General features: G+C 42.6%; 1 protein-coding gene across 1 annotated transcript in view; it reads right to left on the bottom strand.

Annotated features, from left to right (window-relative positions):
- Positions 1-19,752, bottom strand: part of LOC310861995 (voltage-dependent L-type calcium channel subunit alpha-1D-like) — a gene marked incomplete at its 3' end in the record, with an annotated part of 99,210 nt that overhangs the window by 33,690 nt on the left and 45,768 nt on the right. The window contains exons 9-20 of the mRNA XM_083769733.1: positions 14,262-14,330; positions 12,661-12,748; positions 11,994-12,020; positions 8,114-8,274; positions 7,108-7,333; positions 6,174-6,381; positions 5,697-5,817; positions 5,116-5,230; positions 4,895-4,958; positions 4,054-4,108; positions 2,525-2,666; positions 1,011-1,140 (exon numbers count right to left, since the gene is read on the bottom strand). Coding sequence (XP_083625859.1) covers positions 1,011-1,140; positions 2,525-2,666; positions 4,054-4,108; positions 4,895-4,958; positions 5,116-5,230; positions 5,697-5,817; positions 6,174-6,381; positions 7,108-7,333; positions 8,114-8,274; positions 11,994-12,020; positions 12,661-12,748; positions 14,262-14,330 — 1,406 coding nt within the window. The remainder of the gene's footprint in view (positions 1-1,010; positions 1,141-2,524; positions 2,667-4,053; positions 4,109-4,894; positions 4,959-5,115; positions 5,231-5,696; positions 5,818-6,173; positions 6,382-7,107; positions 7,334-8,113; positions 8,275-11,993; positions 12,021-12,660; positions 12,749-14,261; positions 14,331-19,752) is intronic.

Raw genomic sequence — 19,752 nt, 5'->3', positions numbered from 1 at the left:
CTGCAAGAGGCAATGCACAAGTTCCAAGTCATCAATCATGCAATCACAATAAAATGTAGTTTGTCTATATCAATTTGTTTTTCTTTTGACAAACATTCATGGACCCACGACCATAACTAACAACATCCCACTTACAGAACTGTATTAGAAAATGTAATTGTACTATTTCATTGTATTAATTGTGTATAGAGTTCTGTGACCCGAGAGTAAGACTACAGATTTAGAATTTGAACTGAAATTTAAATATGGAAAAAACAGCTTCAGTATGCACAAAACCGTCTAAAAGCTTAAAAAAATAAAACGGAAGCCTTTAACATTGGTCTGGTTCCCATATAGCAACGTCCCACCGTTCCAACTATGGGAAGGCATATATATTGGATTTTCAAACACTCATAACTTTCTGCCATCCACATTTTGGATTTAATTTGTTCCTTTTTCCCGCGATGCGGCGCCATGTTAAAGCTTCTGACAGGAGGTGTGTTTTTTTCCCCTGTGCATTTGTATCGGGGGCCGGGGCGGGCAAACACAGTGTAGTTAGAGTGAAGAGTGAAGTGCTGGCACCCGAAGCTGTGGTTAATGCTACAATTAGTGCGCACTAAAGGAGTTAATGATGTTTGGGAGACAAGAAACACTTTCCTAGGGTTTTCACATGGGGGTTCTCCCATCTAGGCCAGAAATGTCTAGCGTTAGCTCAGGCTAGGGGAGGGCTGTCTTATTGAGACAACATGTAGTCCAGGAAGTAAATGAGCCCAGTGTCCATGACATCATGGAGCCCATGGACACTTGGAAATACTGATACTGAAATATCTAAAAACACATATTACCCACATAAAAACCCCAGGAAAGTCATTAAAATAAGATTTGGTTGCAAAAGGGGTGAAGTGGCCCTTAAAGCTTTCTAAAGGCTTCTCTCAGATCACAAGAACCACAGGAATTTCACATAAAAACAGGAATTGTGCTCTAAAATCCAATATCCCCCATACCGCCTGTGCAAAGGACAAGGTACGTACAATGTTGCGAGCAGAGAAGTTGCGTATGGGGTCCTCAGCGGCCAGAGAGACAGAGCTGAGCATGATGAAGACGAGGATGAGGTTGGTGAAGATCTGGTGGTTAATTAGCTTATGACAGAACACACGGAACCTAGAGAGAGAGAGAGAGAGAGAGAGAGAGAGAGAGAGAGAGAGAGAGAGAGAGAGAGAGAGAGAGAGAGAGAGAGATCATAGGAGAGAGGAAACGAATGAGACAAAGGTAAGAGAGATGATAAAGTAATTAAGTACACAATAGCCTAGTGCAGTGGTTCCCACAGTGGGGAACCTCAAGGACCCCCTAGGGGTCTTTAAGAGAGTTCCAGGGGGTCCCCAGCTAAATGATAATTAGGAACCAAATGGACCCTTATGGGTCTGTAACTCTGAGAGTGTAAAAATTTAACCAAATGGACCAGTTTTTTACATTTTTGTGTGTATCATCTGAGCGTGTCCGTGACTGTGCATGTGAACGTGTCTTTTTACACATGCCTTTAGCCGTGTGTGTGTTAAGGCTGTACCATAGCCCTGTTTTTAGGACTCGAACTTTGGCAGGAATTTTCGAGCTAACATCCGAACCATTTGGTTCTAATTAATTAATTTCTCTGAGTGCTTTTAACCAGGCTGCAATTCATGAATAGATCCTCCGGGGCGACGTTGCATAGACTATCAGTGAAACAATGGTTATAAGTTCATCAGGGGTTGGTGAGGATTGCTACCGGGTTGGCCGACCGGGAAGGTGTGCATTTTGAGTGTGGATACAACCGTCTTTACTTCGCTATAATGACAACACGAGATATCCGTCTTGAACATGATCAGAGCGCAGTGCGTCTCTCCCAACACACACACACACACACACACACGCACACGCACACACACACACACACACACACACACACACACACACACACACACACACACACAGAGCGTCAAGTGGCTGCTGTGCTCAGCTGATCTGCACCAGGTTTCAAAATGAGCCATGACTTTTCAAGCAGCCCCCAAAACATGGTAATTGTGAGTAGCCTACCTGTACAACTGCAGTGTAGCTTGCTCTTTAGCTGTCACTCGTTCATTAATTTGTTTCACCGAATCACCTGTGTACTCTCAGAAGCGCATTGTGAAGTGGGCATAGTGTGTGTGACTGTGTGTGTGTGTGTGTGTGTGTGTGTCACTGACACTGTGTTAGTCTGTTCTGCCGTCATGCAGGACTTTCAAATTATTGTAAACACAACATGAACATAGTACTCTTATTATGCATATCGCATTCTCGCCAAGATTTATTTCTGAGTAAAAAAATATATATTATAATAAAAAATATATATAATAATAAAAAATAAAAAATACGAATGGTTCAAGGCCATAAATTAAGATTTGAGTGCCAACCCTAACGAGTGAACATTCGAACCCTGAATGTTCGGGGACAGCCTTAGTGTGTGTGTGTGTGTGTGTGTGTGTGTGTGTGTGTGTGTGTGTGTGTGTGTGTGTGTTTGTGTGTGTCTCACGGGTTGGTGTGGCTAAAGATGAAGAAGGCGCTGCCCTTGGGAATGGGCGGAGTCTTCTCCTTGATGCTGAGGTCAACCAGCCTCTGGGGGCGGGGCACAGAAGGTACCTCTGGCAGGTCTTCCTCGTCGTCCGCAGCACACCCTGGTGGCGAGGACAGGAAACACAGTCCGTCCAGAGTCAACACAAGAGCCATCATCATTTCACGCTCTCAAGAGTTAAATTATCCTTAAACATCTGCATTACTTAATTTACAAGAAGTCTACACATTGCTATTTTTATCAACATTTCCCTGTTCTCTATAATGGTACCACATCAATACAGCATGGAAACAAATCTTTTTTTTTTTTTTAAGATATTGTTTTGCGGCTTACGCCTTTTATTGATTTTTGAAGGGACAGACAGTAGGCTGACAGGAAACGGGAGAGAGATGGGGGGGATGACATGCAGTAAAGGCCGTGTCGGGTCCGGGAGTCGAACCCGCGGCACACTGCGACTGGATTACCAGTCCGGTGCCCAGACCGTTACGCTACGGCCTGGGCCAATGGAAACAAATCTTATCCGACGATAAAGAAAATATTCGGATTGGGTCTGAGAGATATGGGTCTGAGAGGCTAAAACTCATCAAATGGGCCTTGATATGAAAATGGTAGAAATGTTTGTGCGGCGTGCCACAGCGTTGTACAATACATTATAAAATAGGGCTTAAAGTCTCACTGTATACTTCTGTTATAATCTTTCACTGGTACATTTTTGACAATATCCATTCCACATGAATGTGTTTTTGACAACTTCTCTGCCATGGTGTCTTGTTAATAATGAGAAATGACACATGCAACGTAAATGTACCTGAAATGTATTTACTTATGCATTTTACAGAAAATAAATAGTTTCCGACTATGTGTACGCGTCTAAAAATATCCTCAAACATTAGGACCCCGCAGCATTCCTTTTGGATCTGTAACGCTACCGAGCTACCAGAGACTTAACTCTTTGTTTCCGTATATATACGTACGTCGACGCTAGGTGGCGTCATATCCCAAGTCCGTATATATACGTACCCCAACGTAGACTCTATAGACTGTCTATATAATGGTTGATGCCTACGGAAGCCTTTAACATTGGTCCGGTTCCCATAGTGACGCCCCACCGTTCCAACTATGGGATTGGAAATATATTCACAGTGCAAAGCAGTGGAAGGGAGGATTTTCTGCCATCCACATTTTGGATTTAATTTGTGCCTTTGTACTGCGACGCTGGCACCATGTGTAAACGCTTCTGACGAGAGGTAAGGAGTGTGTGCTTGTTCCAATGTGTGTGGGGGGCGGGCAAACTCTGACTTCTTAAAGTGAACGTGTATGCTGGAGCTGGGGGTTTATGCTAACAGCTAGCGGTAGAGATAGAGTTAAAGGACTACAAAAATGAATGTTATACACAGGATGACTTTTAAGTGGTTAATCAGACTAATCAATTCAGTCAACGTTTAAAAGAAATCACTAAATATTGTCGATTCCTTGATATAATATAATACCTGGGTTGTCCATTGTAGGATACGGCTCTTTGTCTTCCAGATCCTCTGGAGGAACCTACATACCAACAGGAGTTTAAAGGAAATTACGTTAAGTATACATTGTAAAAAACACAACACAAGGGTTTTTTTTTTTATATATTTTTTATCCCACGATTTTGTAACCCATTTTTCACCCCTGTGTCAATCATCTAATGTGATCCTGGGCTCTACACACCCTCCACCAACCTAGTCCCCATATATGGGGGACATGGGGAGAGCAACGGACTTGAACTCATGCTTCCTTCATGCCCAAGTTTACACCTGACAGCGGGGAGTTTCCCTGGTTGGACGTAGCGCGTTACGGAACACGTTATTCCAAACAGTTCCTTTCCCCTCCATCAGGTGCCCCGGCTGGCCAGAGGGAGGCAGTTTAGTGACCAGGATTACTGCATGTTTTTTGTGAGGGTATCTACCCTAGGGGACACGGGGAGAACATGCAAACTCCACACAGAAAGGCCCTTTCGCCAACCCCACCTAACCCCACACTAAGGGATGATTTGGAATTGTATCTCTGCTGTGAAAATCACACCACCACACAACTGTTTTATATGGAATGGTTGTAGTAGCCCCTTTGGAAGAAAAAAAACAGTATGTGGTCCATGGTGACATTGATCAATTCTTGATAAAAAGCTTCTAATATATTATTTAGGCCCCAAAATCTATAAATCTCACACTATTAAGGCAACCAGCCAGTTCCACGCGCTGCACAAGGTGGCCTTTTTCACTTGAGCACCTGCCCCTCTAAATGTCTGTGCATTGCAAATCCATCCTCTCTCTCTCTCTCTCTCTCTCTCTCTCTCACCTTGGTCTCTCCACCTTTGTCCTCAGTTTTTCCATCTTCTTTTTTCATATCTGTGCTCTCAACACTGCAGGGTAATCAAGAGAGAAGAAAACTAAAATTAAAAACATTTTATCATGCCGTCCTTTGGAACGTCCCAACGACAGAACGTTGAAAATATGAGCTATATGGTAACCAACATGTATGCATTTAGGACAAGGTGTCAGAAGTGGACAGTATTGTACTTTGTGCTGTTCTTCCACTTCTTGGCTTCCTCTTCCTCCTTCTGTGCCGAGTTGAGGCTCTCTGCGTCTGCCAGGTTGTCAACGGCGATGGCTAAGAAGACGTTCAGGAGGATGTCTGCTCGTGTGACTCAGGGAAAAACCTTAACCTTTGTGTTTGTGTGTGTGTGTGCGTGCGTGTGTGCGTGCGTGCGTGCATGCGTGCGTGCGTGCGTGCGTGGCTTCCAACAACTTGGGATGCCAAAAAAAGGAGCTAAACAGCTTGCAAAATTCAGTGCAATCTCTTCTACTATCGGTAGCCTCCAAATGGGGTGAAGAAGCTGTTACTTGTACCCCTGAAGTATGTGTGGGTATGGGTATGTGCTGACTGCATTCTGTACAGCACCTTGTAAATATTTGTGTCCTTGTATATCATTTATTATGTGGACATAAAGAAATTATTAAAATGTTCACATTGTAAAATGTTCACACACACATGTTCCGTGTGTATGTGTGTGTGTGCGTGCGTGCGTGTGTGTTGGTGTGGGTTAGTGTGTGTTGGTGCGTGTGTGTGTGTGTGTGCGTGCGTACGATGAAGAGGATACAGTTTCCGCAGATAAAGAGGATGATAAAGTAAATGCAGACCACCATTCCAGAGGAGGCTGGACCACCATACGCCATGATACCGTCATACATCACCATGTTCCAATCCTCACCTGTCAAGATCTGACCGAACAGAGTTATGAACATTATTAGTCTAACATGAGGAAATGATAGAGTAGGAGAGGAGAGGAGAGGAGAGGAGAGGAGAGGAGAGGAGAGGAGAGGAGAGGAGAGGAGAGGAGAGGAGAGGAGAAGAGAAGAGAAGAGAAGAGAAGAGAAGAGAAGAGAAGAGAAGAGAAGAGAAGAGAAGAGAAGAGAAGAGAAGAGAAGAGAAGAGAAGAGAAGAGAAGAGAAGAGAAGAGAAGAGAAGAGAAGAGAAGAGAAGAGAAGAGAAGAGAAGAGAAGAGAAGAGAAGAGAAGAGAAGAGAAGAGAAGAGAAGAGAAGAGAAGAGAAGAGAAGAGAAGAGTTCTTTGGTTACCTGGAACACGGTGAGTAGGGCCTGCGGGAAGTTGTCGAAGGTGCTCCTTTTGGTGACCGTCTCGTCAAAGTTGAACTTTCCCCCAAAGAGCTGCATGCCGAGCAGCGAGAAGATGATGATGAAGAGGAAGAGGAGCAGCAGCAGCGAGGCGATGGACTTCATGGAGTTCAGCAAAGAGGCAACCAGGTTACTGAGAGACGACCAGTGACTGGAGAGAAGGAAGACACATCAACCAGGTTACTGAGAGGCGCCCAGTGACTGGAGAGAAGGAAGACACATCAACCAGGTTACTGAGAGACGCCCAGTGACTGGAGAGAAGGAAGACACATCAACCAGGTTACTGAGAGGCACCCAGTGACTGGAGAGAAGGAAGACACATCAACCAGGTTACTGAGAGGCGCCCAGTGACTGGAGAGAAGGAAGACACATCAACCAGGTTACTGAGAGGCGCCCAGTGACTGGAGAGAAGGAAGACACATCAACACGGGAAAATGCACAGCCATGATGAGGCACCCTGCTGCACATGCACACACACACACACACACACACACACACACACACACACACACAGTATACACACGCATACAGTACTGCGTCAGTGGTTCTACAAATTACTACAAGTTAGCCACACATTATTATTGCATTATACTTATTTTATTTCCTTATGTATCTGTTTTGTTCATGTATTACAGTCTTTATTCAAGGTGTTCTTAATGTATTGTATATGTTCATTTGTAGTCCAGTGGTGTCTACATGTTGGAAAAAGCAATACAAACAATTTTATAAAAATGATTGCATTATACAATGTATACTTTATACTATAATGAATTATGAATGCATTTATTATAACAAATAATTACATCAATACTTTGAACGACTTTCCCTATATGTTGAGCCTTCGATTATAGGCCCAACATGCACTTTCCCCACTCACCGAGTGACTTTGAAAATCCTGAGGAGTCGCACACAGCGGAACACGGAGATGCCCAGTGGGGACATGATGGCGAGCTCCACCAGGATGGTCTCTATGATGCCTCCACACACCACGAAGCAGTCAAAGCGGTTGAAGAGTGACACGAAGTAAGCCTGCAGCCCCAAACTGTACATCTTCACCAGCATTTCCATAGTGAACATTGCCAGAAGCACTTTGTTGGCGACATCTGGAAAGACAGACAGCAAGCATGTGTGTGCACATCTGAGTATATATGCATATACACACAGCATATTTATGTGCGTGCGTGCATGGGTGCTTGCATGAGTGTGTGCATGCGTCCGTGAGTGCGTGCGTGTGTGCGTGCATGCGTCCATGAGTGCGTGCGTGCGTGCTAACCTCCAAACCAAATTGAAAAATAACAATTAACAATTTTTTGAAGTATTAGTTATTGTTCAGTCATATTTTTTTAATGTTCCATTGTTCATCACTTCAATAAAAAAGCAGGCCTGCATAAAACCAAGGGTTGTGTAGCCATTTACACATTTCTGCTGAGACAGTATTTGAAATTTAAATATTCTATTTACAAATGGTTTATTGGCGCTCCATAAATAAAAATGGCTTCTAGGCTACAGGTATGATACCAATAATGAAAGTCAATAATGTAAGTAGCTATTCTTATTATGAGCATGCTTGCAGTCTGCGACTGCATGGTTGCATCGCTCCGGCCCTCATGAAGTCACATTTCGTCCAATGTGGCCCCCACCCCAAAATGAGTTTGACATCCCTGGTATAGTGTGTATAGTTTCAATGTACAGATTGATGTTTTTGATAATTATACTGTAAAGTGTTTAGGCTGATGGTAGGCTCTTGGTTTGCCTATGATCCTAGATGACTACTTCTATGGATTTGATTACCTCGTGTTTTCCTTGCTTACTGAAAGTGGTTCTGGATGAGAGAGAGAGAGCGTCTGCTAAATGCCTAACTTGTACACATTATGTTCACGTACCTTGTACTTGAGTGAGCCAGTCAGGCTGGTTGTAGTGCTCAGAGGAGATGGTCAGAGTGTTGAGGAACACAAGGATGATCACCAGCCAATAGAATGTCACAGACTTCACCGCTGCCCGACACTTCCTGCGACAGAAACGGTTCCACCTTCGCCAATGGCGACTGACAGTAACAGACAGACAGACAGAGGTAGAGGGGGAAGAGGAAGTGAGCTCAGAGTACAGGACTACAATTACATCATGCTAATACATATGCCCTGAATATTCCAACCTTTGTGAACATCCAAAAAGTTTATGATTGTTGCCCTGGGAAACGACTAAAATATAAAAAACTAGACAAAGTCTCCACCAGGGCAGGTCAGGTTGTGGCCTCATGGTGGCGCTATAACAGGCTGTTGAGGAAGATTTGGGCCGGAGGTTCGTGTTGGAGGGATGCAGGTACAATGTTTTTCCATGTGTGCATACATAAGTTGTATACAGATCGATGCAGTTATAGCTAAAAACAGGAATTGGCCTGTTATAGCGCCACCGTGAGGCTGATTTTGAGGAAAAAATTGTGGCATGTCGTCCTCGGCCTAGTGAAAATGTGGGTGTATAATTTAACGGAAATTGCACACTGTGTTTGTGATTTGTGGCCTTTTTTCGAAATGGACGAATCGTGTGAGCTTTGGAAGCCAATCTTAGCCAATCAGGATGGAAGATGGGAAATGGTGCCGCTCCGTGTTGATCACATGACTATGGAGATAGTGTATACCGATTTGCGTGAAATTTGGAGGAGTAATAATAGAAAATGTGTTTTACATATGTGGGCCTCCTGGTGGCGCTATAAAGAGCAGATGTGAAAAATTCCAGGCAAAGGTTTTTCCTTGGCCTCTAGGGAGTTGGCATACAAAGTTATCCACAGATCCGTGCAGTTAGAGGTAAAAACACTTTTCGGCCAGTTATAGCGCCACCTTGAGTCTGAGTTGAAATTGTTCATGTGGCATTTCGTCCTCGGCCTAGTGGGAATGTGGGTGCACAATTTTACGGAAATCACGCGATGTGCTCATGATTTGCAGCATTTTGTTTGAAACTGAGCACTCCTGTGAATTTTGGAAGCCAATCTTAACCAATCAGGATGGAGTGTGAGAAATCTGAAAGACCGGTTTGGTTGAATGGCTCTAGAGAGACTATGTACCAATTTGCGTGATGTTTGGACAAAATCTGTAGGTGTACTGTGCAAAAACTTGTTTTGCACAAAGCGGCCTCCTGGTGGCGCTATAACAGGCCGTTGTGGAAAGTTTGGGGCAGAGGTTCATCGTTGGCATCCAGGGAGTGTGTGTGCAAAATTTGGCAGTTAACGGTGGCCGAGATTAGCTGCTCACGGACGGACGGACGGACGGACGGACACACGGACACACGGACGGACGGACGGACGGAGTGCAAAACATACTCTCCCCACATGCCTTCGGCCTGGTGGAGACAACCAGGAGGTAGTTAGGTATACTAGTAAACAGTCACACGTTGAAACTGTCTATAGAGAGTATGAGCGTTACATCATCATACCCGCAAGTTATGCGGGAACGCCTACTGACTGAAACACTACTTTCTGGCCTTGACAGCCCATACATCCAAACTAAAAAGTCCAATGTGATTGTATTAAACGATGTTAAACGACATTAAACTAACTTTGACACTCGATTTGCTACTTACTTTATGCATGCGCCTATACCCTCTATAATCCAGAATTAATTTAAATATATTTGCTTCAACATTTTGGTTTCTGTACAAATATTAGCATCAAAATAATGCCAGTGGCAAGATGGCAATGAAAATATGGAAAGCACAAACTTTCCATATTGACTTGCTGTGAGTTTTATTTTATTTGATCTTTTGGCTTGCTTTTTTAATTCTACTAAACTATACTGGTGGTATACTATAACGTATTTATATTGTTAGATGTAGATGTTAGATGTATTAAATGAACACTTATAATTACATACATGACTTACGATAACAGGCACAATGATGTTACAAATGTTACAGTACATGCACAAGTATAGGTATTTGATGCAGTACAGCATACTGTGCATGCAGATCAATAGGATAGTGCAGTGGTTCCCAAAGTGGGGTCCGGGGTCCCCCAGGGGTCCTTGAGGCAGTTCCAGGGGGTCCCCAGCTAAATGATAGTTTGGAACCAGAGTGTACAAATGGAACCAAACAGGTCCGTTTGGTTCCATTTGTTCAATTTGTCCGATTTTACAATATAAATTGGGCGTCCCAGAGATAGAAATGCCATTAAATGGGGGTCCGTATAGACTAATGCATGTCAAACTGGGGGATCCTTGAAGTTAAACAGGTTGAGAATCTCTGCTAGAGCCATACAAATCTTCTCATATGGGGGTCCTTGGCATATATTTTTATTTTCTAATGGGGGTCCGCAGGAACCACTGGCATAGTGGATTACAATAGCAGAACCTCAGAGTGAGTTTGGGTGAGAATGGAGATCAAACAGCAACACTGGAGGAATGCTGGAACAAAACAGGATAAACTCACAAAGCCAAAACGGGTCACAACTCTCTGCAATATTCAAAGTGGCAGACCAGTGGCATCTGTTTCCCACTGCTGGTTTTACAGGACTTAAGGTGGTTGCACACTGGACGAGTTTTTCAGAAAACTGATGGAGAAACGCAGCTAAAAATCCGAAAAACGTGCTCTGTGTGTGGGGACCTTTAAGTCTATGCTATCACACACACACACACACACACACACACACACACACACACACACACACACACACACACACACACACACACACACACACACACACACACACACACACACACACACACACACACACACACACACACACACACACACACACACACACACACACACACACATGCACACTTACAAGCTTGTCACACGTGATCAATACATTATTTAAACGGAATAGCACTCATAAATAACTGACTCCCATACACTTCATGATGCAAGAACGCCTGCCCCAAAACACGCTCGCCCGAGTCAAATCCAGCTGACCGAGGAGAGCGCAGTAATCCTAAAGCTCAGTAACCTCAGTAAAACGATGCCTAAACCTAACCTTATTCCTAAACATAACCTCACCTAAACCTAACCTTATTCCTAAACATAACCTCAGTAAAACTATGCCTAACCTTATTCCCAACCTTAACCTCAGTAAAAGTTTTACAAGACACAGCTGGGGATGAGTGGTCCACGGAATAAATGGGGGCGAGTGTGTTCAGGGCCCAAAACACCAAAACTGTGACCTAATGCAAAACAGGCTGTATTCATGCAAATCGCTGTTTTCCCTGGAACTGGTACTGTAGCGTCATTACAGTATGAGACATTTATCAGTTTATCAGCATGTGATAATGTTTTTAGTTTGTTTCACATACTGCAGGCCAGGGTAAGTAAGTGGTGCATGAATTGTATGTAATTATTTATTATTTAAATTACATAGATATGCCTTTACTCTTGGATGTATAGTGCAACTATCCGAAATTGTGTACAAGAAATGTTTATAATTTCCATGTTGTTGCCATTCATTCTCAACAGACAGCAGATAATTCCTATTCCTCACTTAAAGTGGTTGTAGGATGCTTCATAACTACGTCATGTCTTTCTCTGAGGTCCTAGTCAAACTGCCCAGGAAAATGAAACATGTTAATTTAAGGCATAAATATAACATTACACGCAAAAGGTCGTTTGGGGGGGCTAAAAAGGGATTCAAAATGTCAACACACTGTTGGAGACACTGCAAATACAAGGTCACAAATCAACCATGCAATATGAATAATGGATTTCAGTCAATTAAAGGCAGATAGGGAATTGGTCCACCATGCAGCAGTAGTGTGCATAATGATCCACCACCATACTAACCTGTACTTGGATTTAGTAATTTTTTGACTGGGGGGAACAAGACGGTCATTATGTTAAAGTCAATCCTTTTAGAGAGTCTATCACAGGTTTTACATTATGGTCCAAGCTTTAGTCAGAGAGAGAGAGAGAGAGAGAGAGAGAGAAGGGAAGGAGACATTTTAAAATGGTACTGAGAGGAGGTGATGCTTCAGTGATGCTTGCGGAACTCGACTATGTCTCGTTCCTGACCGCATCACTGTCGTGACAATAATCACGTTAAACCACACCCTCTCGTGTAATATTGCTTAATTATCCCATTGCTGGAAATAGTTTAAAAATGTAGGCTACCTGAGGGGGCTTTGGAATACCACCACTGGCATTACACAAGACAAACCCACTTGAAATGGGAAACTTTTGAGGGTGATTTTCTTATTTTTCTTACTGAAAACAAAGTTTAGCATTTTGAGTTTGAGCTGACAGGCCCCTTTTTTAATGTCAATTAATCAAGTCACCTTAATTCAAGTGCCATTTAAATTACCGTACATATTTCTTATGGCATGTCATGTGGTCTACCTGCACAACTTTGTGATCTATACTGGTAGATCACGAGCTACCTTTTGGGCAACCCCTGCTCTCGATGTTGCTGAGGCTGAATGTCTAAAATGCATGTGTCAAATGGCGGACTCACCAGAGAGGGCCACAGCAGGGGACTTTGGCATTCTTTCCATTCTGGTTTTCCGTGTTCACCGACTCAGTGTCACTAGTGGGCATGCTCGCTGTGACGTCACACAAGAACACAGGAAACAGAGTGAGACGCTATGACGGAACTGCTGGGTGCTTTTTACTGGCACCTTTGTCCCATACTGCAAAGAAACATCAGACATCATGTATTTTATAGAACTATATGGGTATATGACTACTGTACATTATGGGGCCCAGAATATATATTCTCAAATATATTGTTTAGTAGTTGGGACATACCTGTAAATTAGCCTGTAAATGTGTAAATGTCTATAGATAAAAAGTAATTGCATACATTTTCATAGATGATTTATACTGTAGCACATTTTCTGTCTAAATCTTCTGGCCCCTTTGTGTATAAGAACACATAGCTACTGGTGAAATGACATTTCAATGTGTAGAATATATTTGGACAAAAAAACAATTGTATGACCATTATTTATTAAAGGTTTGCATGCTATAGAATAATACAGGCTACTATAAATAATCACATAATCATACCCACAGCTGCATATCGCAAACATGCATACAAATATCCTTTATAGTAATGCATCATGCATCAAAATATCCTTTATTAAACTGCAATGGAGAGAAGGGATTCAATACAACATTGCTCACAAATGAGTGGTGATGCCAAAGAAATATCTCACACATGGGTTATTTACAATGTAAATAAGCCCCTTCCTTTGGATCCATAATGTATGTCCCCTCTAGCCTGATTATCAGATAGCAGTCCACTCAGAGAGTGGGCGGGGTCTGGATCCAGGCTATGTCCCCTCCTGGATAAGGACTGGATTTCACAATGCCTTCTCACCTGTGTTACCCTCTCTCCATCAACTATATGTTATCAGTCTTTCTCACAAAATGACTGGCCACAGTGGCTGAGTCCCAATCCTGACGGCCTTTGCTGCGTGTCACTCCCCATCTCTCTCTCCCGGTTTCCTGTCTACTTCACTTCACTATGAATGAAGTCATAAAAAAGCTTCCCCCCCAAAAAATTATAATATATATATATAAAAAAGAGAAAACAACAAACAGCCTGAACAACAGTACTTAGCATTCTAAAACGTTACTGTAGAAGTGAATAATGGAGTAACCTACAATACACTACAGGTGTAGCAATTTAGCAAATGCTTGTTAATTCAGTTAATCAGTTTTGTTGTTTGTTAGGGAATGCCTGCCATCGGTTTCAAATAATATCAGAAACACTTCCTCCTGGTGAAGAAGATGATGATGGCAAATGACCTAAATGCAAATATGACGTGCACAAGCAAGCAGAGGCAGGGAAACACGAGCAAGCATCTAGGCAGGGAAACATATGCCTCAAAACCGTTCACCCACTCATGTACATTTTCTCATGTGGCCATAAGCATAACCATATACAGTATGTGCATGTACATACAATGCATGCATGTACACAGTACACACAAACACACATGCATCGCAAACACTCCAACAAAAGCATGTACAGTACATGAGTGCAGACGTATCCATGCATGCATGCATGCAAACACATACGCAGAAGAAGGCACACGTACACACATTTACCCTGTGTTTCTGTAGACTGGGAGAACCAGCCAAATTTCTTCTTCTCAGTGAGGTCAGCTAGCATGACCCCTGGGTATTAGAAACATGCAGTTTACACAGCCAGACAGCAGAGTTAGCAGCACGTTCGTTAGTATACAGCAGAGACAGTAAGAGAGAGGAAGAATAAAGAGACAGCTACAATACAAACAGACAGCCATGTACCGATAGAGTATAAAAACTAATATGTGAGGGTGGTCCTGTTTATCCAGTTTGGACACACAGCAGCAGACACAGATTAAAAGGACAGGCCTAACGTAAAGGCACAATCAACAAGAATTTTTTTAGTGCAATTTATTTTATACACGGTATGTGTGCCCTATTCAGTCGTCTTTGCATAATGTTCTTAGAAGCGGCTCTGTAACAGAGCTGCTCTGTTCATTTACCGATAGTCAAATTACATGGAATCAGTCCAATGTTTTCAGTTATTATGACGCACTCAATTCAATTCTATTAAATTGACTCACTGTGTGTACACTGTACAGTCACCTACAGAGAGACAGAAGTGGATAAACTATAATGAAGACTCTGTTGTGCATTGTGACAGGTAAGTACTGTTAATAGTCTGCTGTAAATACTGTCAATATTACTTTCAGCTAAGCTGGGCCAAATTTCTAATATTTTGGCTTCTTCTACGGTAAATATAAACCAAACCATGCACGATCAAACAATACTGTATCCTTGTGATTTATGACGGTTCTACTCTTGTCTGCTTTTACTTTCACCTCAATGAAGTCTAATCAAAAAAGGCATAATTATATTCTATTGAATTTTATTTAATTTCTTTATCCTATAGGGCTGTGTACCCTCTCATTATGTCACACTCGTCAGTACCACTTTATATATGACAAAAGGAACTGGACCGATGCTCAGCAGCACTGCAGGGAGATGTTCACAGACCTGGCTACTATAGACAGCATGGACGACGTGAAGACACTGAATGTTACAGTCGACTTACAAAGCCTGGCCAATCCTGAAAGCAACTATGTAAGTATTTCTACAAAATGTCTTCCCTTTTCTGCATGCCTCCATTTACATCATGGCCCTAATGGGCCCTTTTTTTCATCAGTGCTGCTAAACCTCTTATCTCTAAACTTCTTTACTATTTTGAAAATCATTTTTGAAAGGTTCAAATAGCCGATCTACAAGTAAAGCTCACAACGTGGTGATGCAGATCGGCTAGTTGAACAATTTTAATATTTTTCTAAATAGTAAAAAATAAATTCAGGGATAAGGGGTTTAGCACTGACGAAAATAACTAAACCCCTTAACCCCTAAACTAAATTAAATATATTTTGGAAAAAGAAAATTGAATAGTTAAAATAACCAATCTATGTCATCGTTGTGAGCTTGTAGATTGGCTATTTGAACTATTCAAAAATGTTTTTCAAAATAGTAAAAAAGGCATAGGATAGGGGGTTTAGCACGAAAATAGGGCCCCAAGGGCTCTATTTTCGTAAACTATTTTGGTAAATCCCGTAAATCCCTAAACTATACATCCCAAATTCAATTCAGTCAAGTAAGAGTAAGAGAGATCAGACATCCCAAACATCCAAAACAAAACATGATAGTTTGTTGACCTAAAATAAAACTATAAATGATCTTAGTATAATTTATTTTAAGGGAGCCTGGATAGGCCTGCGTGATGACACCAACAGTTGGAGATGGTCACTGGCAGGTGAACGCTTTTACAGAGACGCAGAGGAACAGAAGTTCAGGAAATGGGCTTCTGGAGAACCAAACAACAGTGATGGAATAGAGCTTTGTACAGTCATGCATCCTAATGGTGAATGGCATGATTACCCCTGTTCGACACGTTTCGTTGCAGTCTGCTTCAAGGATATAGGTGAGATATTTGTGTGTGTGCGCGTGGGTGCGTGCGTGCGTGCGTGCGTCACTGTCTCAGATACACAGTCTATAAAATGCACACACACACACACACACACACACACACACACACACACACAAGTAGATCTAAATCAAATAATGCAAGTAATTGAAATGCAAAATACTAATGAATGTGTCCCTGCTCTGCAGTATGTACACTGACACCAAGGCTGACATGGTTGTAACACACATGATTTAGTGGATTACAGTATAACCCTAACATATAGAGACAAGCTACAGTTGCCTTATATGTGTTCTTTTGCCTAAGAACTAAATCTAAAGTTACTATGTTTAGTGACCCTGTCTGAAACCTAACCACTGAGTAGTGCAGAGATTTGTTAAGCTATCTAAAAATCACTAGATATCAGAGACAGAGTGACATGTGGTTCCACCAATCAGCAGTCAGTTTAGGCCTGGCTGATATGCTGTTCCAGCCACACAGCAACCTGTTGAAGCAGTGATTACCATCTACCTGCAGTGCTGCACTAATCAAGCCCAATTGAACTGAGTCAGTTCAGCTGTTGAGGTTAGAGAGAGAAAGACAGCCAAACAGCAGTAACATGAGAAGAACACAGAACAGAGAGAGAAAAAGTGTGATACTAGAAGAGTTTTATGAGCACAAACCACAGCGAAGCAAGGTAACTCACCACATCTTATGAGTTAATTTAAGAGTAACAAATAATTGGAAATTACTTTGGTTTTTGATGAGTGGTATTGTTTATTTCTAGAAACCATTGTGGATTCACTGGGGCAGCCATTGCATTGTTTGTGCCCAGCCTGTTTCACACAGAATCGGTGAGACAGTTCATTTAATTTCAATGAAGGGATATTGTTGTTCTTTTTGCACTTTGCAAGTGAACACTTTGAGAGTGTAATACTACTAAGAAGAAGTTTATGTTTGTTTACTAAAATGGATGTAATCCATTTCATGATGCACTTCCTACAAGTGTACTGATGTTCATGTGAAGATGTGTGTTTAAAATACATAATGTGAAAAAGTATGTACAAAGGTTAAAAATGCACAGTGTTGCATACAGTATTTCATTTGTTTTCATTTAAAGAAAGTTCATGTAATGCATATTTCATGGTTAAAAACTAATGAACAGACACTTTGATACTGATTAGATTTCTCTGACCCTGTCTGATGACAGGTCAGGTTTTTTTGTTGGATTGGATCGTTTTCCAGTTGACCATTCCAATAGATGGCGAGCTTCCCACCAGGATCTAGAGATTGAGCGACAGCGAGTATTCCCCCATACTCTGGTGACCACTGGACAGACAGACTACTGTCTAGGCCTAATCTGCAGACTCCCCCACTCTCAGCTGCAGTAATCCCAATTCCCCCTCTCTCCCTTCGCGCACACGCATGCACATACATTCCCCTGGAATTGGAACTCTGACACTTACAGTTTTGGAAACCATATGGAACTTTGACACATACACTGATACATACCTGGATGGTTTATCCTTGGGACTCTGAACCATAACACGTATACTGATTTTGCATACATACCATACCTTGTTCATAATTGGGAGAACAGTGACTGAGTGGTCAATTCATTACGCATTGAAAGGGTGGATATTTGTAAATTGTATTGTCCTATTTTGATTGTTTGAACTGGAAAGTTAGAAGGGTGCACCCAAATTAGAAAGACACAGTGAACTGTGAGAATTTGAAGTGGCCAAGCAATTGCTACTCAAGAGTTGGTACCAATTTATTTCTTTTCCATATTGTATGTTTGTATGTTTGTTTGTTAATTGTTTTTTTCAATATAACTGCCGGCAATCATTTAACATTTAACCTCCTTGTGTCTGAGTCTCATTTAAGCACTCCCCATAGCTCCAGCAGTCGAACCTACAAAATAACTAGTCCAGATTTTGCTATAGTGCTTTATAGGTGCTACAAGTTACTCACAGAAGTGTCACTCGCCCCCGTTTGGCACAAGTTGGTATTACATGGTCTTCTTAGTGGATGGCTCTGGGAGCGTCGGCGCAGATGACTTCCAGAAGGTTCGGCAGTTCATCCACAGCTTCATTGACATCCTGGATATTGGCTCGGACAAAGTACGTGTTGGCCTGGCACAATACAGTACCGTGCCACGGCAGGAGTTCCTGCTGAAGGATCACACAGACAAAAGATCTCTACTCCAGCAGGTGGACAGACTCCCCTACCGAGGGGGAGGCACCAATACAGGTGAGGGCATTACTTTCCTCCAGACTCATTACTTCACAAAGGAGGCCGGAAGCCGTGCTGATGAGCAGGTACCTCAGATCGCTGTGGTGATCACAGATGGCAAGTCATCAGATGACGTTGTGGGGCCGTCCCAGCTCCTGAGGCAACAGGGAGTCATTGTGTTTGCCATGGGAGTGGGATCCTTTAGTGAGACTCAACTCAAGTCCATCGCCAACCAGCCCCATGAACAGTTTCTTTTCGAAATTGATAGCTTCCAGGCTCTACAGAGCAGGACTGAAGGTCTGCTGTCGACAGTGTGTGCCTCTGTTTCTGCATTGGCAACCTGTGAGAAACAGGCCGACCTAGTCCTGTTGATTGATCAGTCGAGCAGTATTGACCCAGACGATTACACAGTCATGAAGAAGTTCATGACAGACCTGGTAGCCAGCTTCAACGTCAGCGAGGAGTTTGTCCGGGTGGGAGTTGCACAGTTCAGCAGCTCTCCTCGGAAGGAGTTTTATCTCAACGAGTTCTACGACAAAACGGCATTGAACAACCAGATCCTTGCCATGAGACAACTGGGAGACGGCCTAAACGTTGGACGCGCTCTAGCATTCACTCAGGACTACTTTCAAGCATCACGAGGCGGTCGCAAGTCACAGAGCATTTCCCAGACCCTGGTGCTGATCACGGATGGCCGTTCACAGGATGGTGTGGAGGACGTGGACGCAGACCTCCGAGCTCAAGGAATAGAGGTGTTTGCCATCGGTGTGGGAGATCCGGATGACCTGGCGGCGCTGCTGAATATCACTGGCAGCTCTGAGCGCTTATTCACAGTGCACAGTTTTAGCTCCTTGGCCAGCATCAAGCAGCAGGTGGTTAATACCCTCTGTAATTCTACACACTTCCAAGGCCGACCTGGTAAGAGTTTCTTTTTCTTCTCAACCTTGTTTTATATTATGCCTAAATCTCATTTAGACATACACAAACATACAAAAAGGTATCAGACACAAATTATACAAATGGACAGATACATGAATAAAGGGGAAATAAAATCACACCCGTGTGAAGTGAGGGGCGCTCGTATCATCATACATCATCTTATTCTGGCCAATCACATTTTGCGTCCTCACTTTTGTCTTGAATGTATGCGTTTACACAAACACTCAAATCTGGGTATTCAAGAAGAGAAATTAACAGGCATTCGATTTACATAAACTAAAGGTTTGGTTTGGTTTGTGGTTGCTTGGTTTTGGTTTGTGTCCTGAACCCCTAACTTTTTCTGATGAGCAGGTTTCCTGCACTCCTCTGCGACATCTTGTGTGTGAAAGTGTGAATGAAATGCACATTGTAAAGAGATTTGGATGCTGAAGGTGCTGAATGCACCACTTAACA

The sequence above is a fragment of the Protomyctophum parallelum genome (assembly GCF_964188405.1).
Source record: "Protomyctophum parallelum genome assembly, chromosome: 7".
In the NCBI taxonomy this organism is placed as follows: domain Eukaryota; kingdom Metazoa; phylum Chordata; class Actinopteri; order Myctophiformes; family Myctophidae; genus Protomyctophum; species Protomyctophum parallelum.
The sequence above is the reverse complement of the archived record's forward strand: the minus strand, read 5'-3'. Positions and strand labels throughout refer to the sequence as shown.